The sequence below is a fragment of the Bos mutus genome, chromosome 21 (genome assembly GCF_027580195.1).
Source record: "Bos mutus isolate GX-2022 chromosome 21, NWIPB_WYAK_1.1, whole genome shotgun sequence".
Classification (NCBI taxonomy): Eukaryota; Metazoa; Chordata; class Mammalia; order Artiodactyla; family Bovidae; genus Bos; species Bos mutus.
In genome coordinates this window covers 23,760,726-23,787,072 of record NC_091637.1, presented here as the reverse complement: position 1 = coordinate 23,787,072, position 26,347 = coordinate 23,760,726, and the positions used below count along the sequence as shown (strand labels likewise).

The 26,347-nt window shown below is 46.8% G+C and overlaps 1 protein-coding gene across 13 annotated transcripts in view; it reads left to right on the top strand.

The window, feature by feature from the left end:
• Positions 1-22,499, top strand: part of SH3GL3 (SH3 domain containing GRB2 like 3, endophilin A3) — a 118,370-nt gene extending 95,871 nt beyond the window's left edge. For 2 of the 13 annotated variants that reach the window (XM_070358389.1, XM_070358387.1), the window contains 2 exons: positions 1,978-2,049; positions 10,864-11,982. In XM_070358389.1, the coding sequence (XP_070214490.1) occupies positions 1,978-2,049; positions 10,864-11,069 (278 nt within the window). In that variant the 3' untranslated portion in view covers positions 11,070-11,982. Of the gene's footprint in view, positions 1-160; positions 1,271-1,977; positions 2,050-10,863; positions 12,005-20,862 lie in introns of those variants that run through there. The other 11 variants (XM_070358398.1, XM_070358393.1, XM_070358397.1 and 8 more) reach the window with 9 other exon arrangements.
• The last annotated feature ends 3,848 nt before the right edge of the window (positions 22,500-26,347 follow it).

The window sequence follows — 26,347 nt, the reverse complement described above, 5'->3', positions numbered from 1 at the left end:
AGAATAGGAATTCTCACCTTACCTGCAGAGGGTTATTCTGAGGATTATATCAGATCCTGTAAATAAGAGGTACTGGGCACACACGGTACTTGCTACATAGTGTAAGCGCCCAGGACACAGCAGTTGTTAACGTTTCATAACTGGTTATCTGATTTCCCAGCCTACAGCAGACTGGAAGGAGCAGATTAGAAAGGCATGGGGGACTGCTCCGGGAAGGCCCACTGTCGGCAGGAAAAAGTGACAGGTCGCAGCCTGATGACAAGGGAGGCAAGAGAAACACTATAAAGAGCAGGAACAAAATCTCTAAAAGGCACAGCAGTTTGGGGCATTTACTAAAAGACAAAGAACCCTCCTCAGGTCAGTAGCTTCTGTAGACTCTGTACCTTGTACGTTGATAGGCACGCATGTTGACAGCAGGTGTATGAATTTTACTTCTCTCTCCATCCGCTTCCCGCTCACCACAAAGTAGGAGTGGGGGTTGTCGCTTGCCTTTCGATTGTGATGCTCTGACCAGATGCTTCCAGGTAATGAAATCCCTGAAGTCAGGGCCACCAGAGGAGACAAGAGTGCAGTGGGTTCCTTGGGTGATCTGAAAATACGGCAAGTTCAAGGACATCAAAAGAGCTGTGACTTTTAGTGTCATGGAGAGAAGGATTTCCCTGCCCCTCTTACCACTTCTGCTCCCTCCTTGATCTTCTTCAAAGTCAGGGCGAGAAATATATTTTCGACAACAGGCTCCCAGGTCCTGGCTGGTGGCAGAGAGAGAGGGAGGGAGCACATGAGGTGGCCAGGCTGCAGAGACACCAGCACACCAGCTCTACGCTGGGGTCTAACCCACCACCCAGAATAGATGTCCATTTTTTTTTTTGCTTGTTACACTAAGTCTGATATATATGAACCTTCAAGTTGGGAACTTTCCAAGATGTGAATGTTCGCATTTCCAATCAGAGCTATCACAAGTTACTTCTCATGTCTGGCATACACTGTCGCGTGCATGCATCCTTCACAAGGAGCTGTGCTTGTGCACACTTTACCGTACAGTCCTGTGTAGAGGACAGTAGTGCAGTGTCTTTATTTCAAGCCCGAATGTCCAGAAGCAAGTGTAAAAGCAGCAGTATATAGCTGATTAGTTAGTTGGTTAGCTAGGCTAACTTTGTTGGACTTACGAACAGACTGGACTTACAAATGCACTCTCGGAATGGAACTCATTCGTATGTATAGGGACTTAATGGTATTTTTGAAGCCTGAGCTGCTCACTTTGAAGCTGCACAGCAAGTAAGGCCCAGAAGGGCATCCCTCCAGTGACTGGCAGGGTGGGTGGGATGTGGGCAGACCTTCTAGGATCAGAGAAGGATTAAGGTGGAGAGCACTCGAAGAGCATCCCAGGCCTGGGAGCTCCAGGAGCCTGCCCTGCTGAGGACCCATGGCTCTTTCCAACCCAGCTGATGGACCACCCTGTTGACTGCAGTTGGCTCAGAAACCTAGTGGGCATAAACTCAGCATCCAACGATGTTCAGAGTGGGTGCATGCCACGGTGATCAAGAGCTCAGACTCTGGACCTAGATGGAGGTCAGATCTCAGCACTGATGCTTAAGTGCTTGGAACCCCAATTTCTCTCTACATCACATTGGGGGAAATAATAGTACCTCAGGCTTCCCAGGTGATTCAGCAGTAAAGAATCCGCCTGCCATTGTGGGAGATGCAGGTTCGACCCCTGGGTTGGGAAGATCCCCTGGAGGAGGAAATGGCAACCCACTCCAGTATTCTTGCCTGGGAAATCCATAGAAGAACCTGGTGGGCTACAGTCCATAGGGTCACAAAGAGTCAGACACGACTGAGTTACCGAACAACAATAATGACAAATGGTACCTCATCAAAGGGTTCCTCTGAGAATTAAGTTTGCTTATAGGCACTTAGAATGTTTTCCTGGCACATGGTAAATACTGAAAACTGAGGGTTAGTCTTCTATCTCTCCAGCTGACCAGGACTGTGGTATTCATTGTGGGACTGTGGCTACCAGAATAAAATGTGCCTGGCAGTTCTGTTCACGTGAGTAGCCCTTTGCAGCAGGGACTTGAAGAGATAAAAGCTGGAGTCAGAGAAGAGTCTCCAGAGAATCTTCCTTCTGTTAAAACAAGAGGGGACCAAATATTGTCAGAAGCCGGTCCACATTATTGCCCAGAAGGGAGTGAAATTTCTTTTAGAGAGAACACGATTTCCCGACCTGTTGCATGTTGCCGATGCAGTACTGACTGACCGACCACCTTCCTTAAAATTCTTGTGGTTGGGTCTCTTTTTTTACTCCCTAATGGTGTGGAACAGAGCTTGAATAATAAATATTCAATAGGGACACTCCCTTCTCTCTGTTAAAATAATCTTTGTTTCAGTGCCTTAACAAGGAAGAGACTGTGTTTTCCCCACCTCTGCTCTCACATTACGTGAAGCCAGGCCTCAGGAGTGAGAGAAAATAAACACAGGCTCCCCGGCCAGGGCAGGAGGAGGCAGCCTCCTCACTGGATGGCCCGGGGCTGGGGCTTCGGCTGCCAGGAGCTCACGTGCACAGATTCTCAGCGGGTTCAGGTGCCAAGTACCGTGCACAAGAAAGCTTGTACATGGAGGTGGTGGTGGAAGGTCCCAGGGGAAAGGGAAGTGAGTGTTCAGCAAAGATGCGGTGCTGGGTGGGACCCCTCCTTTCTTCGGGGAAGATCTGGGTAGAGGTGCAGCTTATCCTTGGGCGCTGGGCGCTCAGGCTCCTTGCACAGGTCTGCGCCAAGCACGGCCAGTTTGAAAAGATCCCACTGAGAACATGTCACCTCTTCTGCCTTCACTTCCAGCGTCCCATCTGTGGTGACACTGCCCTGTCTTTTGTGCAGAGGGAAAGTTCACACACTGTCACGGAGCGAGCACAAACTCGATTCCTCTTTAACCAAACTTGCTCGTGAGCCTCCCTTCAGACCGATGGCGGAAACAACTTAATCTTTTTTCCATTTCTACTGTTGGCCAAAAGAAAAAAAAAATTAATCTTTTTTCCATTTCTTCTAATGGTGGAAAAAAACGTAATCTGGCCATTTCAAGGTAACTCAGTCTCTTCCAATAGAAAGTGCAGACTGTCCATTTATTGCTTGCTTGATTCAGGATTTAAACCTGGTCAGTTCAGCTAAAATTTCCTGCCAGGGCTATTGGTTTTTCCTCCAAGGCTCTCTCCTACCTCCTTCTGTACCCTCAAGATGTTGCCTGGGTACAGGGGGTGTTTAGGGAACATCATGGTGATGGGTGGGGAAGCTTGTCAGGGTTTTAACTGCTTCCACAGAGGAGACTTATCACACCAGGTCTGGGCCCGGGTCAGGGGCCCAAGGCTTTGCCCTTGGGTTACTGGACCTCTGCACTGGGAGCCTGTGTACCCACGCCCAGGCCATCTCTGGTCCAGATGCCCCCTCAGCACTTCCTCACTTCCTGCCTGGTCTTGAGAAGATGTGTTCACAGTGCATGAGGCCCAGGTGACCCCCTCAGGCACCCTCTCTGTTTAATTACATGTGAGGGTGCTCAGTGGCTTCACTTGTGTCCGACTCTTTGCGACCCTGTTGACTGTATCCTTCCAGGCTCCTCTGTCCATGGGGATTCTCCAGGCAAGAATACTGGAGTGGGTTGCCATGCCCTCCTCTATTGTATCCTTCCAGGCTCCTTTGTCCATGGGGATTCTCCAGGCAAGAATACTGGAGTGGGTTGCCATGCCCTCCTCTAAGGGATCTTCTGGACTCAGGGATCGAACCTGCATCTCCTGCATTGCAGGCAGATTCTTTACCACTGAGTCACAGGGGAAGCGCCTGTTTAATTACACAACCCACCATTTCCACTGTGCTCAGCACCCCCAAGTCTAGAGCTCTTTGAAGCCTACCTTCTCCTACAGTTCCAGTGGGAAGTGGGGCCAAGACCCCCACCCCAGGGTGGGATCAGGAAGCATCTCAGCCTTTTCAAACTGCTGTCTTCTTCCACCTCTTCCCTGATTCCAGGAGGTGCTCTTGTCTCTTTTCTGGTGGCAAGAAACAGTCCCTCCCTCCCCACGCTTGTAAGACAAATCTCTGTGCTCCGAGTTCTTCAACCTCTGGTTCCTTGGAACCCAGAAGTCGCTCCCCACCCCAGCTTCAAATCTCATAAAAGGCTCAGGCATGAAAGCCCGAAAGCCTCAGCGTCCACACCATCTCACAACTGAAATGGCATTATTTTGGAACTTACCAGTTAAACATCGCTCCCTCATGTGTGGGTTCCACTCTCTCCCTAAAGTACAGAAGGCCATGGCTTTCTGGGTTGGGGGCCCCAGACGGCCAAGACGACCCAGCATGACGAAGGCATCAGATGATACTTCCCAATATCATCTTGCTGCATGTACAGTTCAGAACAGTGGGCCGAGCTCTGCTGGGCGTGGACCTACCTGGTGCCTGCACTGTTGTTAAGAACTGTGTTCAGTGGGTGGATGTTGGGGGTGGGGGGACAGTGGAGAGGCTGGGAAGAACCCAGCACTCACACCTCACTGGAGTTGGGGAACTCTTGCCCAGGGGCTCTCCACTCCTGGGTCTTGGGACAGACGCCACGTTTGGGGTTGCTTTGCTGATGGAGTGTGATGTGAGTGCTGGTCGAGGTCCAGCTCTTAGGAGACAGAAGTGGGAAGTGTGGCAGTGGTCCCTCACCTGGAGTAAATGAAGCGAGACGGGAGGGATGTGTCTCTCCCTCCACTGGTTCAGAGCGTGTGTGCAGCGAGGGCACACGTCTGCATGCATAGGCGGGGGCTGGGATAAGTGCATGTCTGCCATTTAGTATTTATTTCAGTCATCACAGGTAGCTTACAAAGTGAATGGAAGGAAAAATAGAGTGGCCAAAAAGTTCATTCGGGTCTTTCCATGCGATGTTATGGAAAAACCAAAACTAATTTTTTGGCCAACCTAACATATGTATACACACACACACACACACACACACACACACACACAGCCCTGTAGTCAGTGTGATAGCCTATGAAGTTTCTTGGCAAGACTTAGCGGCATAGAGCATGTAGGAGGTGACATCAGGAGAGGCGGTCACAGGCGGAGCCCTGGTATCTTTCTGGCTTTGCCATTAGCTCTGGGGCCAGGCTGTTGTGACCTCTGAGGGGCACGTACTGCCTCTTCTTCAAAAAGAAAGCTTGTGGAAGACCACGAAAGACCCTTTTAGCATGGGCGTTTTGTGTTCCAGAAAATGCCTCCCAAAACCATCATGGGGCTTGGCAGTTGACTCCCTCTGTGTCAAAAACTGGTAGTGGAAGAAATGACAGAAGAATACTGATCATTTTAATAGACCACTCTGGAACAGTTATTCACTAGTAGAATTGACTTGGACTCAGCAGGTTGACTTGCTACAGGATTTCAGTGACCAGCTCCCATAGCCCCCCAGCCCACCTAGATCTGAGCTGTATTTCTAAAGGAAAATGGAAAGTCTGGCCTGGAAACACACAATTCCCTAATGCTTTGAAATCAGTGAAGGTTATTCTGTTAACATTCAAGATCATGAACCAGGCCCCCTATTTAAATCCTCCTGCTTCCTGGTGGCTCAGTGGTAAAGAATTCACTTGCCAATGCAAGAGGGACAGGATTGATCTCTGGTCCAGGGAGATCCCTTAGAGAAGGAAATGGCAACTTGCTCCAGTATTCTTGCCTGGGAAATCCTATAGACAGGAAACTGGTGGGCTACAGTTCATGGGGTGGCCAAGAGTTGGACATTACTGAGCGACTAAACAATCCCCAATTCCTGTCATTACGACAAAAGGAATATACAAACTTGGGGTGGGATAGGGTTCTGTCATTGGAAGGAGCCATCTACATGCTGGAAGCATCAGGAAGATTCTAGAAATAATGAGGCAGGGGGCCCAGATTTTAAAATGCTGACCTACCTGGAAGTCACACCTGGGAAGGAGCTTCCCACCTGAAGAGGAAGAACAGCCTCCCCTCCCCAGCCATGACTCCCCACCCCACTTCCCCCGCTAGCTTCCAGAGGCTCCCAGCCTCTTGCCAAAGGACTTGGAGCAAAAGAGGGCCATGGGGCTGGTGGTTCACAACCTCTCTTGGAAATTGGAAACACCTGAGAAATTTTGTAAACTCCAGTGTCTGGGTCCCATTGCCAGAGCTTCTGATTTAATTGGTCTGGGGTCAGCCCAGGCAGAGGGTGTTTATCCTGCCTCCAGATTGAGAACCACTGCAGCAGGAAGGCAAGAGGGGACCATCTCAGTCCAACTGGGGAACTTCACTGACAGATGCTCCCTAAGCGAGGTGCCGGGGTGGGGCTTGGCTCTCACTCTCACGTGGGGTGGAAGGTTAGCAGTGGGGGTGGTACTGAGGGTGGCACTGAGGGAGGCCCGCCCCCAGAGAATAGGTGCTGCTGGCTGAATTTTCTGCCACTTACTGGCCCCTCCCCTGGACAAAGCAGCTTCTCATTTGACCAGCCCCAAATTTATCTTCTTCTTTACTTGGCTGGGAAAGACTTGTTGAGGAAAGAACACAGTCTCTAGCAGAACTTGTTTCAACTCGTACTTAAAGTCTGGATGGGTAGAGGAATAAGAACGTTTCATAATAATAGAAAGAGGAAATTGAAATGGAAAAGGAACTCTTGTTTCAGAGCACAGACTGTAGAGCACAGGCTCACTGGTTGTGGTACACAGGCCTAGTTGCTCTGCTATGTGTGGGATCTTCTGGGACCAGGGATTCAACCCATGTTCCCTGCATTGGCAGGTGGATTTTTAACCACTGCAAGGTCAAGTAGCACGTGCTGAGGTAGAAGCTGTAGCAAGTGATGTAGAAGCTGCAGCAAGTTATCAGGAAGATCTAGCTAAGATAATTCATGAAGGTGGCTATGCTAAAGAAGAGATCTTCAGTGTAAATGAAACAGCTTTCTATTGGCAGAAGGTGCCATCTAGGACTTTGATAGCTAGAGAAGAAAAATCAGTGCCTGGCTTCAAAGTTTGAAAGGTCAGAGTATCTCTCTTATTAGGGGCTATTGCAGCAGGTGACTTTAAGTAGAAGCCAATGCTTATTTACCATTCTGAAGATCTTAAGGCATTTAAGAATTATGCTAAATCTACTCTGCCTACGTGAGGCTTCCCTGGTGCCTCAGTGGTAAAGAATCTGCCTGCCAATGCAGGAGACACGGGTTTGATCCCTGGGTCGGGAAGATCCCCTGGAGAAGGAAATGGGGACCCACTTAAGTATTCTTAGCCTGGAGAATTCCATGAACAGAGGAGCCTGGCGGGCTGCAGTCCATGGAGTTGCAGAGTCAGACACGACTGAGCGACTGAACAACAACATAGCTACCACATATAGTGATCCATCTAATGAATCTGGGCAAAGTAAATGGAAAACCTTCTGGAAGGGATTCTGCTTGCCATTAAGAATGTTTGTGATTCATGGGGAGAGGTCAAAATATCAACATTATCAGAAGTGGCTTTCATTCCCCACGCATGACTTTGCGGGGTTCAAGACTCCAGTGGAAGAAATAACTGCAGATGTAGTGGAAAGAGCAAGAGAATGAATAGAATTCAAAGTGGAGCCTGAAGATGTGACTGAACTGCTGCAACCTCATGACAAAACTTGAACAGATGAGGAGCTGCTTCTGATAAATGAGCAAAGAAAGAGGTTTCTTGAGATGGAATCTACTGATGATGCTGTGAAGACTGTTGAAATGACAACAAAGGATTTACAGTATTACATAAACCTAGTTGATAAAGCAACAGCAGGGTTCGAGAGGACTGACTCTAATTTTGAAAGAAGTTCTACTGTGGGTAAAATGCTATCCAACAGCATTGCCTGCTACAGAGAAATTGTTTGTGAAAGGATGAGTCAATCCATGAGGCAGACTTCACTCTTGTCTTACTTTAGGAAGTTGCCACAGCCACCCAACCTTCGGCAACCACCACCCTCATAAGTCAGCAGCCATCAACACCAAGGCAAGACTCTCCACCCCCAGAAATGATTGACTTGTTGAAGGCTCAAATTATGGTTAGCATTTTTCAGCAATAAAGTATTTTAAGATTAAGGTGTATACATTGTTTTTTTAGATACAATGCTATTTACAGGATGGTGTAAACAGCTTTTATATGTATTGGGAAACCAAAAAAATGTGTGTGACTTGCTTTATTGAGATGTTTGCTTTATTGCAATGGTCTGGAACCAAATCTGCAATATCTCTAAGGGATGCCGGTAGAAGAGTAATAGAGAGGAACTTGCTTTACTAATTACTTTTACTTTTTGTTGTTGTTGCTAAGTCGTATCAGACTCTTTGTAATCCCATGGTCTGTAGCATGCCAGGCTCCCCTGTCCTCCACTATCTCCCAGAGTTTGCTCAAATTTATGTCCAGTGAGTCAGTGATGCTATCTAACCATCTCATCTGCTGCCCGTTCTTTTGCCTTCAATCTTTCCCAGCATCAGGGTCTTTTCCAATGAGTTGGATCTTCGTATCAGGTGGCCAAAGTGTTGGAGATTCAGCTTTAGCATCAGTCCTTCCCATGAATATTCAGGGTTGATTTCCTTTAGGATTGACTGGTTTGATCTCCTTGCAGTCTAAGGGACATTTACTTTAAAGCTAGACTATTTAAAATGGTGTGGTACAGTTACTGAAATACATCAGTGGGGAAAGTAGAAAATGCTAAAATAGATCCAAGTGCACATAAGACAAAAGTAGGATTGAAATCAGTTGAGAATAATGGATTATTACTATTTAATAAATTGCATTCAGATAGCTGCTTAAACATTATTAAAAATATATAATATCTTTATTTGCAAAAATCTAAATGGATTTAAGGAGAGCATCTTCACATTAAAAATTAATTTTAAAAAATTACTGGGATAAATTTAGTTGAATATTTATATATAACTGTGGAAGGGAAACCATGAATGAAAAGTTTCATCACTTTGCTTATGTGGTTTAAAATTTCTGCATGGATGGCAAAATAAAACAGAAACCCCCATCCCTGCCCCACCCCCAGTACACACTCCAAAAACAAAATGAAAGGGAAAAAAATACAGATAATAAGCTGGAAATAGTGTATATATCAAACATGACAGATACGAGGTTAATATTTATAGTATGAAAGTCCATAAATATTAGGGGCACCTAATACTTTTAAGACAAAGAAAATAGAAAAATATACTGTAGTAAATTTTAAAAGTCTTAGAAAAAGTTATGTCTATGAAGAGCTAATTTCCTTCTAGAAGTTTACCCTCAGGAATTAAATGTACATATTTATAAATACACATATATTACGATATTTTTCAAAGAGTTACCAATGAATGCCAAGAGGAAACAAATGGGCAAATGAAAAGGAAGGAATATAGAAGGGAAGAGAGAGAGAAAGAGGAAGGAAGGAAAGGAAGACCTTTAAATATCCTACAAGAGGGTATCAGTTAAAGAAATTATGTTAGGGACTTCCCTGTGGTCCAGTGGTTAAGACTCTGAGCTCCCAATTCAGGGAACAGGGGTTTGATCCTTGGTCAGGGAATTAACATCCCATGTGCCACACCACGCGACCAAAACAATAAAGAAATTATGTTATCCTGATATAGTTGACAGCTGTTCAGTAATTAAAAGTAACCTGGAAAATGTTCATCGTAATATAATAGGAATATTCTTTTATGAAAATAACTATATGTTAAATACATACACAAATATATTCATAAAGTTATCTGGAAACTTCTATGCCATCATGTTAATTTAACACTGGTGACCTCTTCATTGGGGCTTCCCAGGTGGCACTAGTGGTAAAGAACCTGCCTGTCAATGCAGGAGTTGTAAGAGATGTGGGTTTGATTCCTGGGTCCAGAAGATCCCCTGGAGGTGGGCATGGCAACCCACTCCAGTATTCTTGCCTGGAGAATCCCGTGGTCAGAGGAACCTGGAGGGCTACAGTCCATGGGGTCACACAGAGTCAGACAGGACTGAAATGACTTAGCACACACACATGCACCTCTTCATTAGCATGTATTTATTCTCTCAATTTTGCATGTATTTACTGTCTCTTTTTGTCTTTCTCTTTTTACCGTGTTTAGTTTTGGTTTTGAAATGAAAAAATAATTACGTTAAAAATGTTGTCCTGAGAACTACCGGCTTGGTACAACAATCCCAAGGCTGCAGGCTGGTCTGTAGAGATTCTGCTCTTGTCTGTCTAGTCTCACACCCTGCCATGTTCCACCCCCTGGTTACCAGCTCTAGGAATATGGCCCTGACCATCCAGGCCTTTTCTGCTTCCTTCTTCTCTGAGTTATAGGTGATACACTACCTCGTCTTTGTTGTTTTGTTGTTGTTGTTGTTTTAGCCTTGGTTTCTTACCAATTTATTTTATTTTTTGGCCACACTGTGTGGCACGCGGGGATCTTAGTTCCCTGATCCGGGATTGAACCCGCGTCCCCTGCGTTGGAAGCATGGAGTCTGAACCGCTGGACCACCAGGGAAGTCCCTCATCTTTGTTCTTCAGATGTTTCTCATGTGTTGTCCACTCTCCAGAAAGGAACTATGAGCTCCCTGAGGGCAGGGGTTAGGCCTTGTAAAATTCTGCACCTCCCTTGGGCTTCAGGCAGAGCTGAACAGCTGCTTAAAGAACAGGGGCTGGGCCTGAATTTTTCTGGCTAGGAGAACTGATGAGAAAAGCCATGCGCTCAGGAGGTCAGCTAGGGGAGGAGGCAGAGCTGAGGAGGGCAGAGGCCACAAGTGCAGGGCCCACAGTGGGTGCCGAGCCAGCCTTGTCCTGGAAAGGCAGGCAGGGGCCTGCTGTTCCTGGTCTCTGCAGCACCCCACGGATGCTCCGTCATGTTAACCATTTGCTTTTTGTCTCCACACGATGCGGACAGGTTCTAACGTTCCCATGGACCAGCCCTGCTGTCGTGGTCTCTATGACTTTGAGCCTGAAAACCAAGGAGAACTAGGATTTAAAGAAGGGGACATCATTACATTAACCAATCAAATAGATGAAAACTGGTATGAAGGAATTCTGCATGGGGAATCTGGCTTCTTCCCCATTAACTATGTGGAAGTGATTGTGCCTTTACCTCAGTAAATGTGATAACTCACACTCTCTCGGACATAAGTTTCATAACCGAAATGAATTCACACCAGTATTCTCAGCGTGGTTGTTCTGTGGCATTCTTGCTCTTTGACCAACTTAATGAGTTTTGTATGTGTGGTTCTCTTTATAATGTATTTTGTATCAGTTTAATTTGTATAAATGATTTTCTTGTCTTGGCTCCATGGAAATACAGTTTTCTTCTTTTGCTGATTGTCCTAAAAGTCACTGGTTAAATAAATGTATGTGCTTCTTGTTGCTAAAAATAAACAGCACCCGCTACCGCTCTGTCAGGGACTGGCCCATCTTCCTCAAGCTGTGATGGAAGACAACACTTGAAGCTAAGAATTGCTAAATAGTTTGTTTCCTGACATGACTGATGGCCTCCGGTCTTTCCCCTTCGTGTGTTTTCCTGACCTGTGAATCACCCAATAAACATGACGCACTGTGTTGGCAAAAGGCCTTGGTCATTCTTAATGTTGAATCGATTCCGAAATGCAGTCGTACAGCTGCGAATTCCTCCTGTGACCACCCTGACCTGGGGTGCAGGCTGGTGACTTGTTTGGCCTGTGGGATGGTAGCAGGCTGGATACCAATGGGGACTTGAAAAATACTCAAGTCTTTCCACCTGTACTCTGCACCTGTGCATCTCCATCACGAGAACATGCCCAAGCTAGCTGACTGCAGGGAGATGCATGGGCCAGAACTAAGTGACTCTAGCCAACCTCCAGACCTGTGCACGAAGGTAAGGAAGCAGACACTAACCCACCACAACTCTAAATATAAATAGCTACTAGATATTCTTTTGTTGTTGTTGTTTGCTTTCTTAATTTTTTAAAAATCTGGACCATTTTTAAAGTCCGTATTGAATTTGTTACTATTGCTTCCATTTTGTTTTGATTCTTTGGCTGCAAGGCATGTGGGTTCTTAGCTTCCTGACCTGGAATTGAACCTGCACTCCCCTATACCGTGTAAAAGCTGCGGTGAGGTAGCTGGCACTACTGTACTTTTCAAGGTACTGTACTGTAAGAATAAAAATGTTTATTTTTTGTTTTTTTTTAATGTAATATTTGTGTGAAAAGTATTATAAACCTATGACACTGCAGTACTATATAGCCTATTGTGTTAGTTGGGTACCCAGGCTAACTTTGTTGGATTGATGAGCAAACTGGACTTACGGACGCAGTCTTGGAATGGATCTCATTTGTATGTAGGGGACTTGGTGTAGAAAGCCTCTTATTTAATTCACAGTCCTGTAATTCTGAGCCCCTTTGTGCCTCCCATGGACCAATCTCGGATGATGAGTGATGATGTGGAGCATCTTTTCATATGCTCATTGGGCATATGTGTAGCTTTCGTGAGTGCCTCTTCAAATCTTTTGACCATTTTCAATTGTTTATTATTGGCCTGTGAGAATTCTTTCTATGTTCTGTGTCTACATTTATATTAGTATGTTATTATTAGAGTGCCTTAATGTCGTTTGGTCTCAGTCTTAGAACCTCTGATAAGCTATGTTGGACAACTTCTTGGGCATCCTTTCGAGTGGGACACAGAATGTAGGGTAATCTTTAGTATTGGTGGCTGGAGTGGGTTGATTAACGGCCTCCAAAAAGAAATGTCTGAGTCATCATCTCCAGTACCTGAAAATGTGAGTTCAGAAATAAGGTCTTTGCAGATGGAGTCAAGTTAAAGGTCTTAAGGTGAGATCATCCTGGATTTAGGGTGGGCCCTGAATCCATTGGGGCTTCTCCAATGGCTCAACGAGTAAGGAAGCCACCTGCAATGCAGGAGACACAGGAGATACGGGCTCAATCCCTGGGTCGGAAAGATCTCCTGGAAGAGGAAATGGCAACCCATTCTAGTATTCTCACCTGGAAAATCCCATGGACAGAGGAGCCTGGTGGGCTGCAGTCCTTGGGGTCGCAAGAGTCAGACATGACTGAGTGACCAAACACATGCGCTGAACCCAGTGACTGGTATCCAAAGAGAAAGGAGAGGGGGATTTGTCACAGAACCAGACATAGGGGAGCAGGCCACAGGCGGAGCATGTGAAGACAAAGATTGGAGTGGTGCTCCCAGAAGCCAAGGAAGAGGCGAGAAAGGATTCTCCTCAGAACCTTCAGGTGCTGCACGGACTTGCTGACACATTGACTTTGGACATCTGGCCTCCAGAAGAGTGGGCTAATTAGTTTCTGTTGTTTTGAGTCACCTAGCCACAGTCATTTGTTAGGACAGCCCTAGGAAACTGATGCAGCATTGTGTCAGTCACTCAGTCGTGTCCAGCTCTTTGTGACCCCATGGACTATAGCATGCCAGGCTCCTCTGTTCATGGGATTCTCCAGGCAAGAAAACTGGAGTGGGTTGTGATGCTGTCCTGCATTGGCAGGTGGGTTCTTTACTGCTAGTGCCACCTGGGAAGCCTATTCAATCCTTATGTACATATTAATAACTGTCCATGTGATGCCACAGGCATGGTAATAACTGAGCACCCATAACGGGAGGACACGAGGCTGTGTTGCTCTCAGCTGTCACCACCTCTGCCTCTTGACTCTCCCAGTGCATCTAGATGCAACTCAGAAGATGATTGCTCTTCAAAGGCTCCTGTAACTCCTCAGAACCTTCACCAGAAGGGTGACACACTTTGGTCACCTTAAACTGATCATTGTGAAAACCACGGTCTGTGGTTTGCATACACTCCAGGAGGCAGCCCAGGGGCATACCACACAGGGAGATGCCCCTCCGAGGGACCATCCCTGTGAGCTCACAGGCCAGAATCAGGTGATGTTGGGACTAACCCTGGCGGTCCTGTGGTTGGGAATCCATGCTTCCATTGTAGGGGCGTGGGTGTGATCCCTGGTCGGGGAACTAAGATCCTGCATGCTGTGCGGCACAGTCAAAAATAAATAAATAAAAATAAATTAGAAAAGAACAGGTGATGTTGACTCTCCCACAGGATAACCATAGTTGCCTTAGCTTCCTGGCAGTGTCATAAGATGACATTCACAGCGCACAGCTCTCTTCCTCTGTCACAAGGGCCACTGTCATCAGAGCAATGGCTACTGGTGTATCGCATCAACCCTGTGAGTCGCAGTTATGGGGGCAATTCCCTTCCTCAGCTTCCAGCACTCATAGAGAATTTGATATAGTATCCATTTAGTGGTTTCAGTGGGGAATGGGTAGTTTGTATACAACATTTGAGTTCAAATCATCTTTGATCTGAAGTCTCTACCTGATCTGACAGTTCATAGCAATATCAGGGTTTTTAAAAAAATTATTTATTTTTAATTGAAGGATAATTGCGTTATAATATTGCTTTGTTTTCTGCTGTACATCAACATGAATTAGCCGTAGGTATACCTAGGGACTTCCTTTTTTAAAGAAAAAATTCTTTTCCATTTTTCTTGTTTATGCTTGTAGAACACTAGTCATTTTGTTCTCAATCTTCCTGACACCATACATAAATTTGGGGATACTTGTTTCACAGTTTTTTTTGGTTCTTTCCTGGTTTTTAAAAAACAATAAGAAAAATATACTTCTCTGGCACACATTTAATGAAACAGCGTTTAGCAATTTCTTGGGAAAGGCTGAATAAGACCCACTCACGCTTTGATGCTAAACCAGAGCCCCAGGCTAGGATTGAATGTCAGACTTCGCCGTGGAGGATTCAGGGGTGGGTGTGTCTTTCAGATTGAAGTTCACAATAAAAGAGCAAAAGAACAGAGCTGAGGAAACATCCTTTTGGCCAGAGCCACTCAACCCTATGAGCAAGTGGTGAAGACAGAAATCAAAAGTGCCTCACGATGATGGCTCCTCAGTGGTGGTTTTTTTTTTTTTTTTTTTTGAAAAAGAAACGTGTGATATTTTCACTGTTTAGGAGAAATTATACATATAGGGACTTCCCTGGTGGCTCAGACAGTAAAGTGTCTGCCTATAATGTGGGAGACCTGGGTTTGATTCCTGGGTCAGAAGATCCTCTGGAGAAGGAAATGGCAACCCACTCCAGTACTCTTGCCTGGAAAATCCCATGGACAGAGGAGCCTGGTGGGCTGCAGCCCATGGGGTCGCAAAGAGTCGGACACAACTGAGAGACTAAACTTTCAAACTTTCACACGTATACTGCATGCACACTGGAGAATACACAGAAATTCCTTTTCTGATGAATGGATGTATGGATAGATGGTGGATGAGCTGGCTGTTTTCATCCACACTGTCTACTTCCATGGCTTCAAGTATCAACCACATGCTGATGAGTCATGAAGCTAAATCTCCAGCTCAGGTTGTCATCCTGATTCTAGACCCAGAGGGATTTCCAGCTCAGAATGTTCCAAGTTAAGTCATCATCTCTCACTCTCTCTCTTTCCACCCAATACACTCCTCTTCCTCTTACACTTCCAACTCCGCAAATGACACTGCCATCACCCATGGCCCATGCAGGAATCAGGGTATCAACCTTGACTGTCTCTCTCTACTCTTTTAAGTAATTCACCAAGTCTTAAAAATTCTTTAACAACTGTCTCAAATCTTTCTATTTTCTTCTGTTTTCACTACCACTTGTACCAGCTTAGGCCATCGTGAGCTCTTGCTTGAATTATTAAAAATACAGCCAGACAAAACATTCTTTGACATAAATCATACCAATATCAGTCTCCCAAGGCAACAGAAATAAAAACAAAAGTAAACAAATGGGACCTAATCAAACTTACAAGCTTTTGCACAGCAAAGAAAACCATAAACAAAGAGAAAAGACAATCTACAGACTAGGAGAAAACATTTACAAATGATGGGACCGACAAGGACTTAATTTCCAAAATAAACAAACAGCTCACACAAATCAACAACAAAAAACCAAACAATCCTATGGAAAAATGGGCAGAAGATCTAAATAGACATTTCTCTACAGAAGACACACAGATGGCCAACAGGCACATGAAAAGATGCTCAACATTGCTAATTATCAGAGAAATGCAAACTGAAACTACAATGAGGTACCACCTCACACCAGGCAGAATGAAAGTTTGAAAGCGTTAATCACTTAATCGTGTCCGACTCTGAGATCCCATGGACTATAGCCCACCAGATTCCTCAGTCCATGGGATATCCCAGGCAGGAATACTGGGGTGGATAGCCATTTCCTTCTTCAGGGGATTTTCCTGATCCAGGGATCAAACCCTGTTCTGCATTGTAGGCAGATTCTTTTCCATCTGAGCCACCTCTACAAATAACAAATGCTGGACAGGGTGTGGGGGAAAAAAAGAAACCCTCCTATATTGTTGGTGGGAATGTAAGCTGGTGCAACCACTATAGAAAACAGTATGGAGATTCTTAAAAAAAAAAAAAGCAAGTTTAGTTCATAGCTGAAATATCACTTCTCCTAAGACATCTTTAAAAGCCCCATGATTGAATTAGTTGCCATCCTATGCAAAACTTTTCTAGCTCCTTGTGCTTATATCTCTGAAATCATTTATCACACTGTATCTCATTTACTCCTCCAGGCAGGGCTGTATCTTACCATGCCATTGTATTCCCAGGACCTAGACATACCTGGCAAAAATTTAATATATATTGCAAAAAATATAAATATTGCATTTTGCTACATTGAACTGAATTGTTCTTTAAGCCTAAAACTGACCAGATATAAATGGTTGCATCTGAAGGAATTTAGTTCTTCATACTCATCCATAGAAGATTTTTGCCCAAGCCATGGTAAAGAAGGGATAAAAATGCTTAATTGGCTATCTAAACTCTCCTGAAGTTAAGTGTGTTTTGCAAAATGTAATACATAGAAATGTTTTTATTGAACTTATATTTGAAAAAAGACTTTTCAAGTATTTCTTTGTGGTGTTTCCAACCCAAATATTGCCAAGCGGACAGAGTAAGGAACATGTAAGGAAGCAGACTAAACAGGCGGGTCTCATTCTGCAGTGCGGGGTGAGTGATGTGCAGTGCAGCATGGGAGAAAATGCTTTGGGGCACAACTCTTCTTGACAACTTGTAAGAAAACTGGTATCACATTTTTAAACAGTTAAGTGTACAGAGTACTTTGTACTCTGTTCTTTTTGCTCAAATGAATCAATTCTGGAAAAAAAGCCTGGTCTCCTGGAATTGTCAGAGATGATGTGCTAGGTGTGAACTTTTTTTATTGAAGGATAATTGCTTTACAGTGTTGTCATGGTCTCTGCCATACATCAATGTGAATCAGTTATATATAGATATATATATATATACACTTAGCCTGGAAAATTTCATGGACAGAGGAGCCTGGTGGGCTGCAGTCCATGGGGTTGCAAAGAGTCGGACACGACTGAAGCAACTTAGCATGCATATATATATACACACACATATTTATATATGTATATATATGTAAGTAAGAAAGTGTTAGTCGCTGAGTCGTGTCCGACTCTTTGCGACCCTGTGGACTGTTGCCTGCCAGGCTCCTCTGTCCATGGAATTCTCTAGGCAAGAATACTGGAGTGGGTTGCCATGCGCCTGCCTCCAGGGAATCTTCCCGACCTAGGGGTAGAACCTATGTCTCCTGTGTGTCCTGCATAGGCAGGCGGGTTTTTGTTGTTATTGTTGTTATTTTTGCCACTAGCGCCACCTGGGGGTGATGATATATATATATACATGCTGCTGCTAAGTCGCTTCAGTCGTATCAGACTCTGTGCGACCCCGTAGACGGCAGCCCACCAGGCTCTCCGTCCCTGGGATTCTCCAGGCCAGAACACTGGAGTGGGTTGCCATTTCCTTCTCCAATGCATGAAAGTGAAAAGTGAAAGTGAAGTCGCTCAGTCGTGTCCGACTCTTAGCGACCCCATGGACTGCAGCCTACCAGGCCCCTCCGTCCATGGGATTTTCCAGGCAAGAGTACTGGAGTGGGTTGCCCTCCCTCTTGAGCCTCCCACCCTCTAAGGTGAAGCGTTACAGAGCACCAGGCTGGGCTCCCTGTGCTATATAGCAGCTTCCTGCTGCCCCACCCACTAGTTATCTATTTTACACATGTTATGTAAATTGCTACAGCCACTATGTAGAACAGTTCGAAGATTCCTTAACAAACTAGGAATAAAAGTACCATCAGTTCAGTTCAGTTCAGTTGCTCAGTCATGTCCAACTCTTTGTGACCCCATGAACCACAGTACGCCAGGCCTCCCTGTCCATCACCAACTCCAGGAGTCCATCCAAACCCATGTGCATCGAGTTGGTGATGCCATCCAACCATCTCATCCTCTGTCGTCCCCTTCTACTCCTGCCCTCAATCTTTCCCAGCATCAGGGTCTTTTCAAATGAGTCAGCTCTTTGCATCAGGTGGCTAAAGTATTGGAGTTTCAGCTTCAACATCAGTCCTTCCAATGAATATTCAGGACTGATTTCCTTTAGGATGGACTGGTTTGATCTCCTTGCAGTCCCAGGGACTCTCAAGAGTCTTCTCCAACACCACAGTTCAAAAGCATCAATTCTTCGGCGCTCAGCTTTCTTTATAGCCCAACTCTCACATGCATACATGACCACTGGAAAAACCATAGCCTTGACTAGATGGACCTTTGTTACAGTCCCACTACTGGACATATACTCTGAGAGAACCATAATCGAAAAAGACACATGTACCCCAATGTTCACTACAGGACTGTTCACAACAGGTGTGAAATTTTCAGGAAGTTAAAGGTGACTTGTTAAAGGAATAGTTGGTGCCTGCCTTTGTTTTCTTTTTCTTACAGTTTAGCCCTTTGATGAGTGACTATTTTTCTGAAATGTAGCCTGTACTTCCATACATCATAAACTTAATGTGATGAACAAGTGCATTTGTAGATAACCTGGGTTCACGAGCATGAACAAAGCCCTTGCAGTGACCCTGTGATCCTCTCAGGCCCTACCAGTGTGAACAAAACTGTACCAGACTTATGGTGTCTTTTACTTCTTTTGCCTTTTACAGTTTTTCTGTAGCACCTTTAGGCTGCCAGTATCCCTTTTCTGAGTAGGGATTCTGTCCCTTTCTAACTCAGAGCCTCTAATTTAGTCTTGAAAACTAGATGAACAAACCTGTTAGAATTATGTGCAAAGAAAGAAGCCATGGTCTTGAATGAGGCCTAAGTATTTGCTTGTATGCAATAAGGGTGGCTCAGATGGTAAAGCGTCTGTCTACAATGTGAGAGACCTGGGTTCAATCCCTGGATTGGGAAGATTCCCTGGAGAAGGAAATGGCAACCCACTCCAGTACTCTTGCCTTGAAAATCCCATGGACGGAGGAGCTTGGTGCAGGCTACTATCCATGGGGTCTCAAAGAGTCGGGCACGACTTCACTTTCACTTTCAATAAGCTTATGGGCTTTCCCCTGGCTCAGTGGTAAAGAATCCACCTGCAATTCAGGAGAGGAGGGTTTGATCCCTGGGTCAGGAAGATCCCCTGGAGAAGGAAATGGCAACCTACTCCAGTATTCCTGCCTGGGAAACCCCATGGACAGAGGAGCCTGGTGGGCTATAGTTCATGGGGTCGTGAAGACTTGGACATGACTGAGCATCAAACACACACTTACACACACAATCAGAGTATGAGATGCAGGTAAAACAGTCAGGTCAACCCCTTCCTAGCCTAGAGGCCACATGAAGTTAGCTTTGGGTCTGGGGCCTGGAGAGTTTGCTGGCCCTGAGACGGGTCACCAAAATCCAACTCCATTCCTTTGCAACACTTTGGGGGACTAAAGCTCTCCTCTGCCCAATCCCAAAGGTTTGGAGCTTTCTAGAAAGTCTGTCCAACACCACCTCACTCTCCTGACAGAGATTCTGACTGGCTCAGACCTCCAGTGCTATAGCAGTATGAAAGCCCAAGCCTCCTGCCTTGACACGATGGATCTAGTACCTCTAAGAAGTCCTGAAATCATGGATCTCTAGGTGCAGGACAAGAGCAGAAACCAAGAACGAGGGTGTGCCAGTGTGCACAGAGCCCCTCGCCAAGTAGAGCCTTCGCTCTTGTCACACCTCTTCCCAAGGGCTTTTTTTTTTTTTTCCTGCTTATGAGGCAGGAGACTTGAACACTTTTTATGAAGCAAATGTGTGTTCCAAAGACGGGCTCTGGATATACAGGAAACTACCACCTCTAGCTGAGCTTGTTTTCCATGTGGGGTGGGGAACACCTGAGAAGCCAGGTGTGCTAGATGCTGTTGGGGCAGATGCTCTGTCCAAACCCTCGTCATGGGAACATACACCCATCTCGCATTTATGTGAGTGTGGCAGTCAGGGGCTTAAAGCCAGGACCTTCTCTGAAGCATCCTCTTTAGCTTATGAGAGTGAGGCAGGAGAGAGATGGGCCCTAGGCTGAGCTGCTGGAGTTCCTCCCTGGTGGACAGATGCCCCAGAATAGCAGGAGGGAGAGAGGAGCATGAGTCCTGCCCAGATAAGAGATAAAAGACCACATATTCCTCATTCTCAAGGTCTAGGAAACCTTCCCAACTACACATGTGCAGAAAGGCTGCTCAAAGGTGAAAAAGGGAGGGGGCACCACCCTATAGTAGCTGATGTCAACCCACCCATAGGCCTCTTCACTAGAATCCATCTTGGTTAAGAGAGTGGGTCAACCTGGGAGGGTCCTGAGATGTACTATATACAGACTTAGAACCAGGCAAAGCAAGACGACTGGCCAAAGGAAACCCAGAACTGCTCCATAAGTGACTCAAACTACCATGAGGGCATGACTCTCAGTCTATGAGCCTGTCTGTGTGTCTATCTACACGTACCCTTGTGCACAGGCTGTCTCTGCTCTCCACCCACCCCTATTTGTGTCCCTTGCTCCCTTCCAGGTCTTTCCTGTGAAAGCACTCCCCAGGCAATCTCGCACCTGGAAGACACCATGCTCACCTAATGTTTCCCCATTGGATCCTCCGTGCCTTCTGCAGTCAACTATAACTTCTCTAGGATTTATCTCCAAGGGCTCCTGTTCACCAAGCCTCCAACACAGTCTTGAGCATGCTTCCCAAGCCCATCTACAAGACCCGCAACCAGAAACAGTAATTCTGTTATCAGGAACAAATTCAGGCCAAAGCCCTGACGTGATGTCACTTCTTAGGGTAAAATCCACACATACCCCAAGAGCAGCATCACTGGTAGGAACTTCCTGGTCCTCTCTGTATGTTGTTGTTGTTTAGCCACTAAGTCGTGACCGACTCTTTGTGACCCCATGGACTGTAGCCCACCAGGCTCCTCTGTCCATGGGATTTCCCAGACAGGAATACAGGAGTGGGTTTCCATTTCTTTCTCTACCTCTCTATATATCTCTGATACAAATGTTGCATTGTTGTGTTTGTCTGGTTGTGGTCAGTAGGCAATGCTGGGAGCATGGTTAGGAAACTAGACGGATAAGGGAGACTGGGAATGCAAGAGAATGGATTTTAGGGAGGAAATAGAATTTGGTTTCTTAGACTTCTCTAAATTGAAAGGCATTGCCTTTGTCCCCAGGTGGTGGGGGTTTTCATGAGGGGAGAGTCCAGGAGCTAGGCAGTGAGGGGTCTGAATCCCACCCACCCCACCTCCCCTCCCCCACCCACCAGAGAGAGATTGGTTCTGCAGTCCCACCCTGTAGCCTGATCAGACAGATATAGCTTTTAGGGGGTTCATTCCCTTCTGTTCTTACCATTCCCCAATCTTCCCCACCTCCATGTCTTTGGCAATGTCTTGTTTAAACACTGTGGCAGGTTTCAGGAGAGAGGGGAGTGGGTGGCAGGGGGGAGTAGGTACAGAGACTGAAGGATGGCTCTGTATTTATACTTGGGTAGAGTGATGGAAGGGAGAAGGCAATGGCAACCCACTCCAGTATTCTTGCCTGGAGAATCCCAGGGATGGTGGAGCCTGGTGGGCTGCCATCTACGGGTCACACAGAGTCAGACACGACTGAAGTGACTTAGCAGCAGCAGCAGCAGCAGAGTGATGGAGGAGAGCTCTCTGGGGGTGATTAGATGGTGAATCTGGGGACAGGACCTGTGAGGTTCAGCCCACCCTCCCAGACTTGGGCAGTTTGCTATCCTAATGTAACAGGAAAGAGCATGCCTGACTCCATGTTGGATCTATTTCTTTTAAGCTTTGCTTCCTGTTGCTTTTGGTACTCTCATCACTAAAAGGATGCTGTCTGTGGCTGTAAGCACACATAATGGCCTGCCTCAGGGAACCCTGCCCCTCTGCCTGATGTTAAACTAAAGTACCTTTGTTCAGCTCCCAGGGAGACACCCTGACCCCTGAAGAAATTAATACATCTTCTCCTAGCTCCCCAGCGCTGGCCAAGCCAGGAGATATTCTGCAAGACCCATGGCCTTTTTACTTTACTTCCTCACCTCTTCCCTCTCTCTGTTCTATAAAAGAGACTGGCGTCCAGACCCCATAAGATGGTACTCTAGAACTTTAGTCCTCCATCTTCTCGGATGCCTGGCTTTCTGAATAAAGTCACTATTCCTTGTCTCAACACCTGGTCTCCTGATCATTGGCCTGCTGTGCGGCGAGCAGACAGAGCTTGGATGGGTAACACTAACTGACAGTGCCTTAACGGCACTCACAGGTCTGACGACTCAACCCACCAGGGTGAGCAGGAAGGGGAACTTCCATCAGGGAACTGGTGATGCTTTGCCTTCTGCTTTTCACCAGTTCCCTGATGTTCTCCCAACTGTTCCTTGAGGGGGCTCATCTGATGTTCCCTGGCACTTGTGGGAGAGAAAGGCTCATCCCGGGCCTCCTCCTTGGTGTGAGCAGTCCCTGGAGGCTGACTCCAGAGTCAAGAGTGTGACAAGAGACATGAGACAGGAAGTCCCCGCTGAGCCATTAATACCTGAGAGCCCAGCAGCTCAAATGCTTCCAACAACCCCACCCGCCTCCACTGCAGGAGCCTTCTTGGTGCCTTCCTGAGTCAGAGTGAGTGACCGGCTGCCACTGCACAAGCATAATCTCTCTTTGAATTCTCCATTTCATTTGGAATATTCATGTGATTTTTGCTTTATTTTGGAGTGTGAATGACGTGAGATGCGGTATTGTCTAGTTGCTAAGAACATGTGGTGTCTAAACCTTTCTCTACATCAGTCTCCTAGTTTGTGAAGTGGAATAAACATGATACTTACCCCATAGGCTGGTGTGAAAGTGAAAGTCACTCAGTCTTTTACTCAGTCTTTGTGACCCCATGGACTATATAGTCCATGGAATTCTCTAGGCCAGAATACTGGAGTGGGTAGCCATTCCCTTCTCCAGGGGATCTTCCCAACCCAGGGATTAAACCCAGGTCTCCCACATTGCAGGCGGATTCTTTACCAGCTGAACTACCAGGGAAGTCCAAGAATACTGGGGTGGGTACCCTATCCCTTCTCCAGCAGATCTTCCTGACCCAGGAATTGAACCCGGAGCTTTTGCATTGCAGGTGGATTTTTTACCAGTTGAGCTACCAGGGGCTGGTGTAAGGACAGAATTAATACCAGTGAAGTACCTGGAACAGAGTCTGATATATTGTGTTTGGAATCATTATTCCTCGACCATACCTTGACGGGCATCCCAGGTGGCTCAGTGGTAAAAAATCCGCCTACCATGCAGGAGACATGGGTTTGATCCTAGGTTATGGAAGATTCCTTGGAGAAGAAAATGGCAACCCACTCCAGTATTCTTGCCTGGAGAATCCCCATGGACAGAGGAGCCTGGCAGGCTACAGTCCATGGGGTCGCAAAGAGTCGGACCTGACTGAGCAATTGATCATGCAGGCATGTTATGCTCAGCTCAGGCTTTGAGTTTACACCTTGACAGGAGAAGCACACACAGTCAATCCTCATTATTTGCAGATTCCATATCTGCGAACTTGCCTACTTGCTAAAATGTATTTGCAGTCCCCCAAATCAAGATTTGCAGCACATTCATGGTTCTTTCGGAGAAGGCAATGGCAACCCACTCCAGTAATCTTGCCTGGAAAATCCCATGGGTGGAGGAGCCTGATAGGCTTCAGTCCATGGGGTCACTAAGAGTCGGACACGACTGAGCGACTTCACTTTCACTTCACTTTCATGCATTGGAGGAGGAAATGGCAACCCACTCCAGTATTCTTGCCTGGAGAATCCCAGGGACAGAGGAGCCTGGTGGGCTGCCGTCTATGGGGTTGCACAGAGTCAGACACAACTGAAGCGACTTAGCAGCAGCATGGTTCTCTGATGAGGGGTGAAATTTTGAGTTGCCCAATACACATGTTCCTAGCTCAAGTTCATCCAGGCCCCATTTTCCACCTTGTTTCAGCTCTCATACTGTAAACAAGCATTCTCTGATGGCCTATTCAGAGCCACTTTTACTCTTTTTTTTTTTTCCCCCCCTTGGTGATTCTGTTGTTTAAAATGGCTCTCAAGAGCAGTGCTGATTTGCTGTCTCATGCTCCTAAGCAGAGGAACCCTGTGATGTGCCCTGTGGAGAAAACCCTTGTGTTAGAGATACCTGTGAGATAAACTTATTTGGGCACAAGTTGTGGGTTCAGGGTTAATGAATGAATACTATATGTTTAGTAAGAAGTCTTTAGAGCTTCCCTGGTGGCTCCAGTGGTAAAGAATCCTCCTGCGGTGCAGGAGATGTGGGTTTCATCCCTGGGTGAGGAAGATCCCCTGGAGAAGGGAATGGCTACCCACTCCAGTATTCTTTCCTGGAGAATCCCATGGACAGAGGAGCCTGGTGGGCTACAGTCCATGGGGACACAGAAGAGTCGGACATGACTTAGGGATTAAACAACAAGAATAACAACAAACATGTCTTTAAGGGGAAACACACATAAATTAATGTTATGTATTGATTAGTTGACAAGAATGTAGCTCAGAGGCTCAGTCGTGTCTGACTCTTGGCGGCCCCATGGACTGTAGCCCACCAGGCTCCTCCATCCATGGAATTTCCCAGGCAAGAATACTGGAGTGGGTTGCCATTTCCTTCTTCAGGGGCTCTTCCTGCCCCAGGGATCGAACCCAGGTCTCCTGCATTGCAAGTGGACGCGTTACCGTCTAAACCACCAGGTAGCTTTTTAGCTCAGAGGCTGGCAGGAGTTGAATCCTGTGCTTTCCCCAGGAGCAATGGTTTGGTATTCCCAAATTCATTTTAAAGTTCCTTTGACTTTATGAGAACAAAACTGACATGGCAAATAAGGAGAATCAATTGTACATGGCTGCATTCTTTCTGGTTTAGCCCAGCCTCCCCTGCACTTAGTGACCATCTCTCTGCCCCCTTCACACTGAACGTCCGCTGCTCACTTCCCGAAAGATTCCAGTCATTTTACCTGGAGTGGAGGGACAGAGGTCCTCCTCTGGGCCAGAGGAATTCCCACAGTAAGGAAGGGAAGATGAGGGAGGTAGGGAGGTAGACAGGCAGCACCAGCTCCTCTGGGTAAAGCTCTGCCACCACCTGTAAGGTACCAACCACAGAACAGGCAGGAGACAACCTTCAGGGCTGAACAGTGGAGCCTTTAGAGAAAGGAGATGCGGGCTCCAGCCCTGACTTTGCAACTCACTGCCTACAAGTTATGTGTCCCTTGGGTCTCAGCTTCCCCATCCATGAAATGGGAAGAATGCTACTAACACCAGGGGGCCCTTGTGAAGACGAGCTGCACATGAAGAGCTTGGCATGTGGCTGGCACACACTAGGCACCCAAGGAAATGGGGACTGTGAAGACTTAGCCCCAGGCATAATGAGACTTTTCAAGCCATCCCGAGGCCCTTGGATTCATACCTCTGAGATTAGGTCAAGGCTAGGGACAAGCAGTCCACCTACTTCTCACCACCTCCAAGAGGAAATTCACCCCACTCCAGGTCCCTGACACCGCCACCCCAAATCTCAGACCTGGGTACCCCAGGGTTTGGGCAGCTACGCAGCTCTGTTACCCAAGCTCGGCTCATAGCAAGAGGCACCAGGTCGCTGGTGGTCCCTGGTAGCCAAGGGTCCGAGTGAGGAGCGAGCTCACCGGAGTCCACTGGCCCAGGCCCAGAGTGCGCTCTGGGCGCCGCTGGAGGTGAAGGCGGGCAGGCCGGGAGGGGCCACTGGTCTCTGACTTTGGTCATGCCTGGCCGGGAGCGCCGGAGGCTCGCAGGCACGAGCCAGCGGTTCCGGGCAAACCTCCGTGTGGCCGCTGGGCCTGACTTAGCAGAGTCGGCGCCCGGGCCCGGGCGGGGCGGGCGGAGGCTCGGGAGGTTGGGGGGGGGTGGCGATGGCATCCCCGCTCCCGGCTCCGGCTGAGGCGGGGCGTCCCGGCTGGCTCGCAGCTCAGCGGCCGCCTTTCCCTGCGCGCCTGCCGGCGGCGGCGGT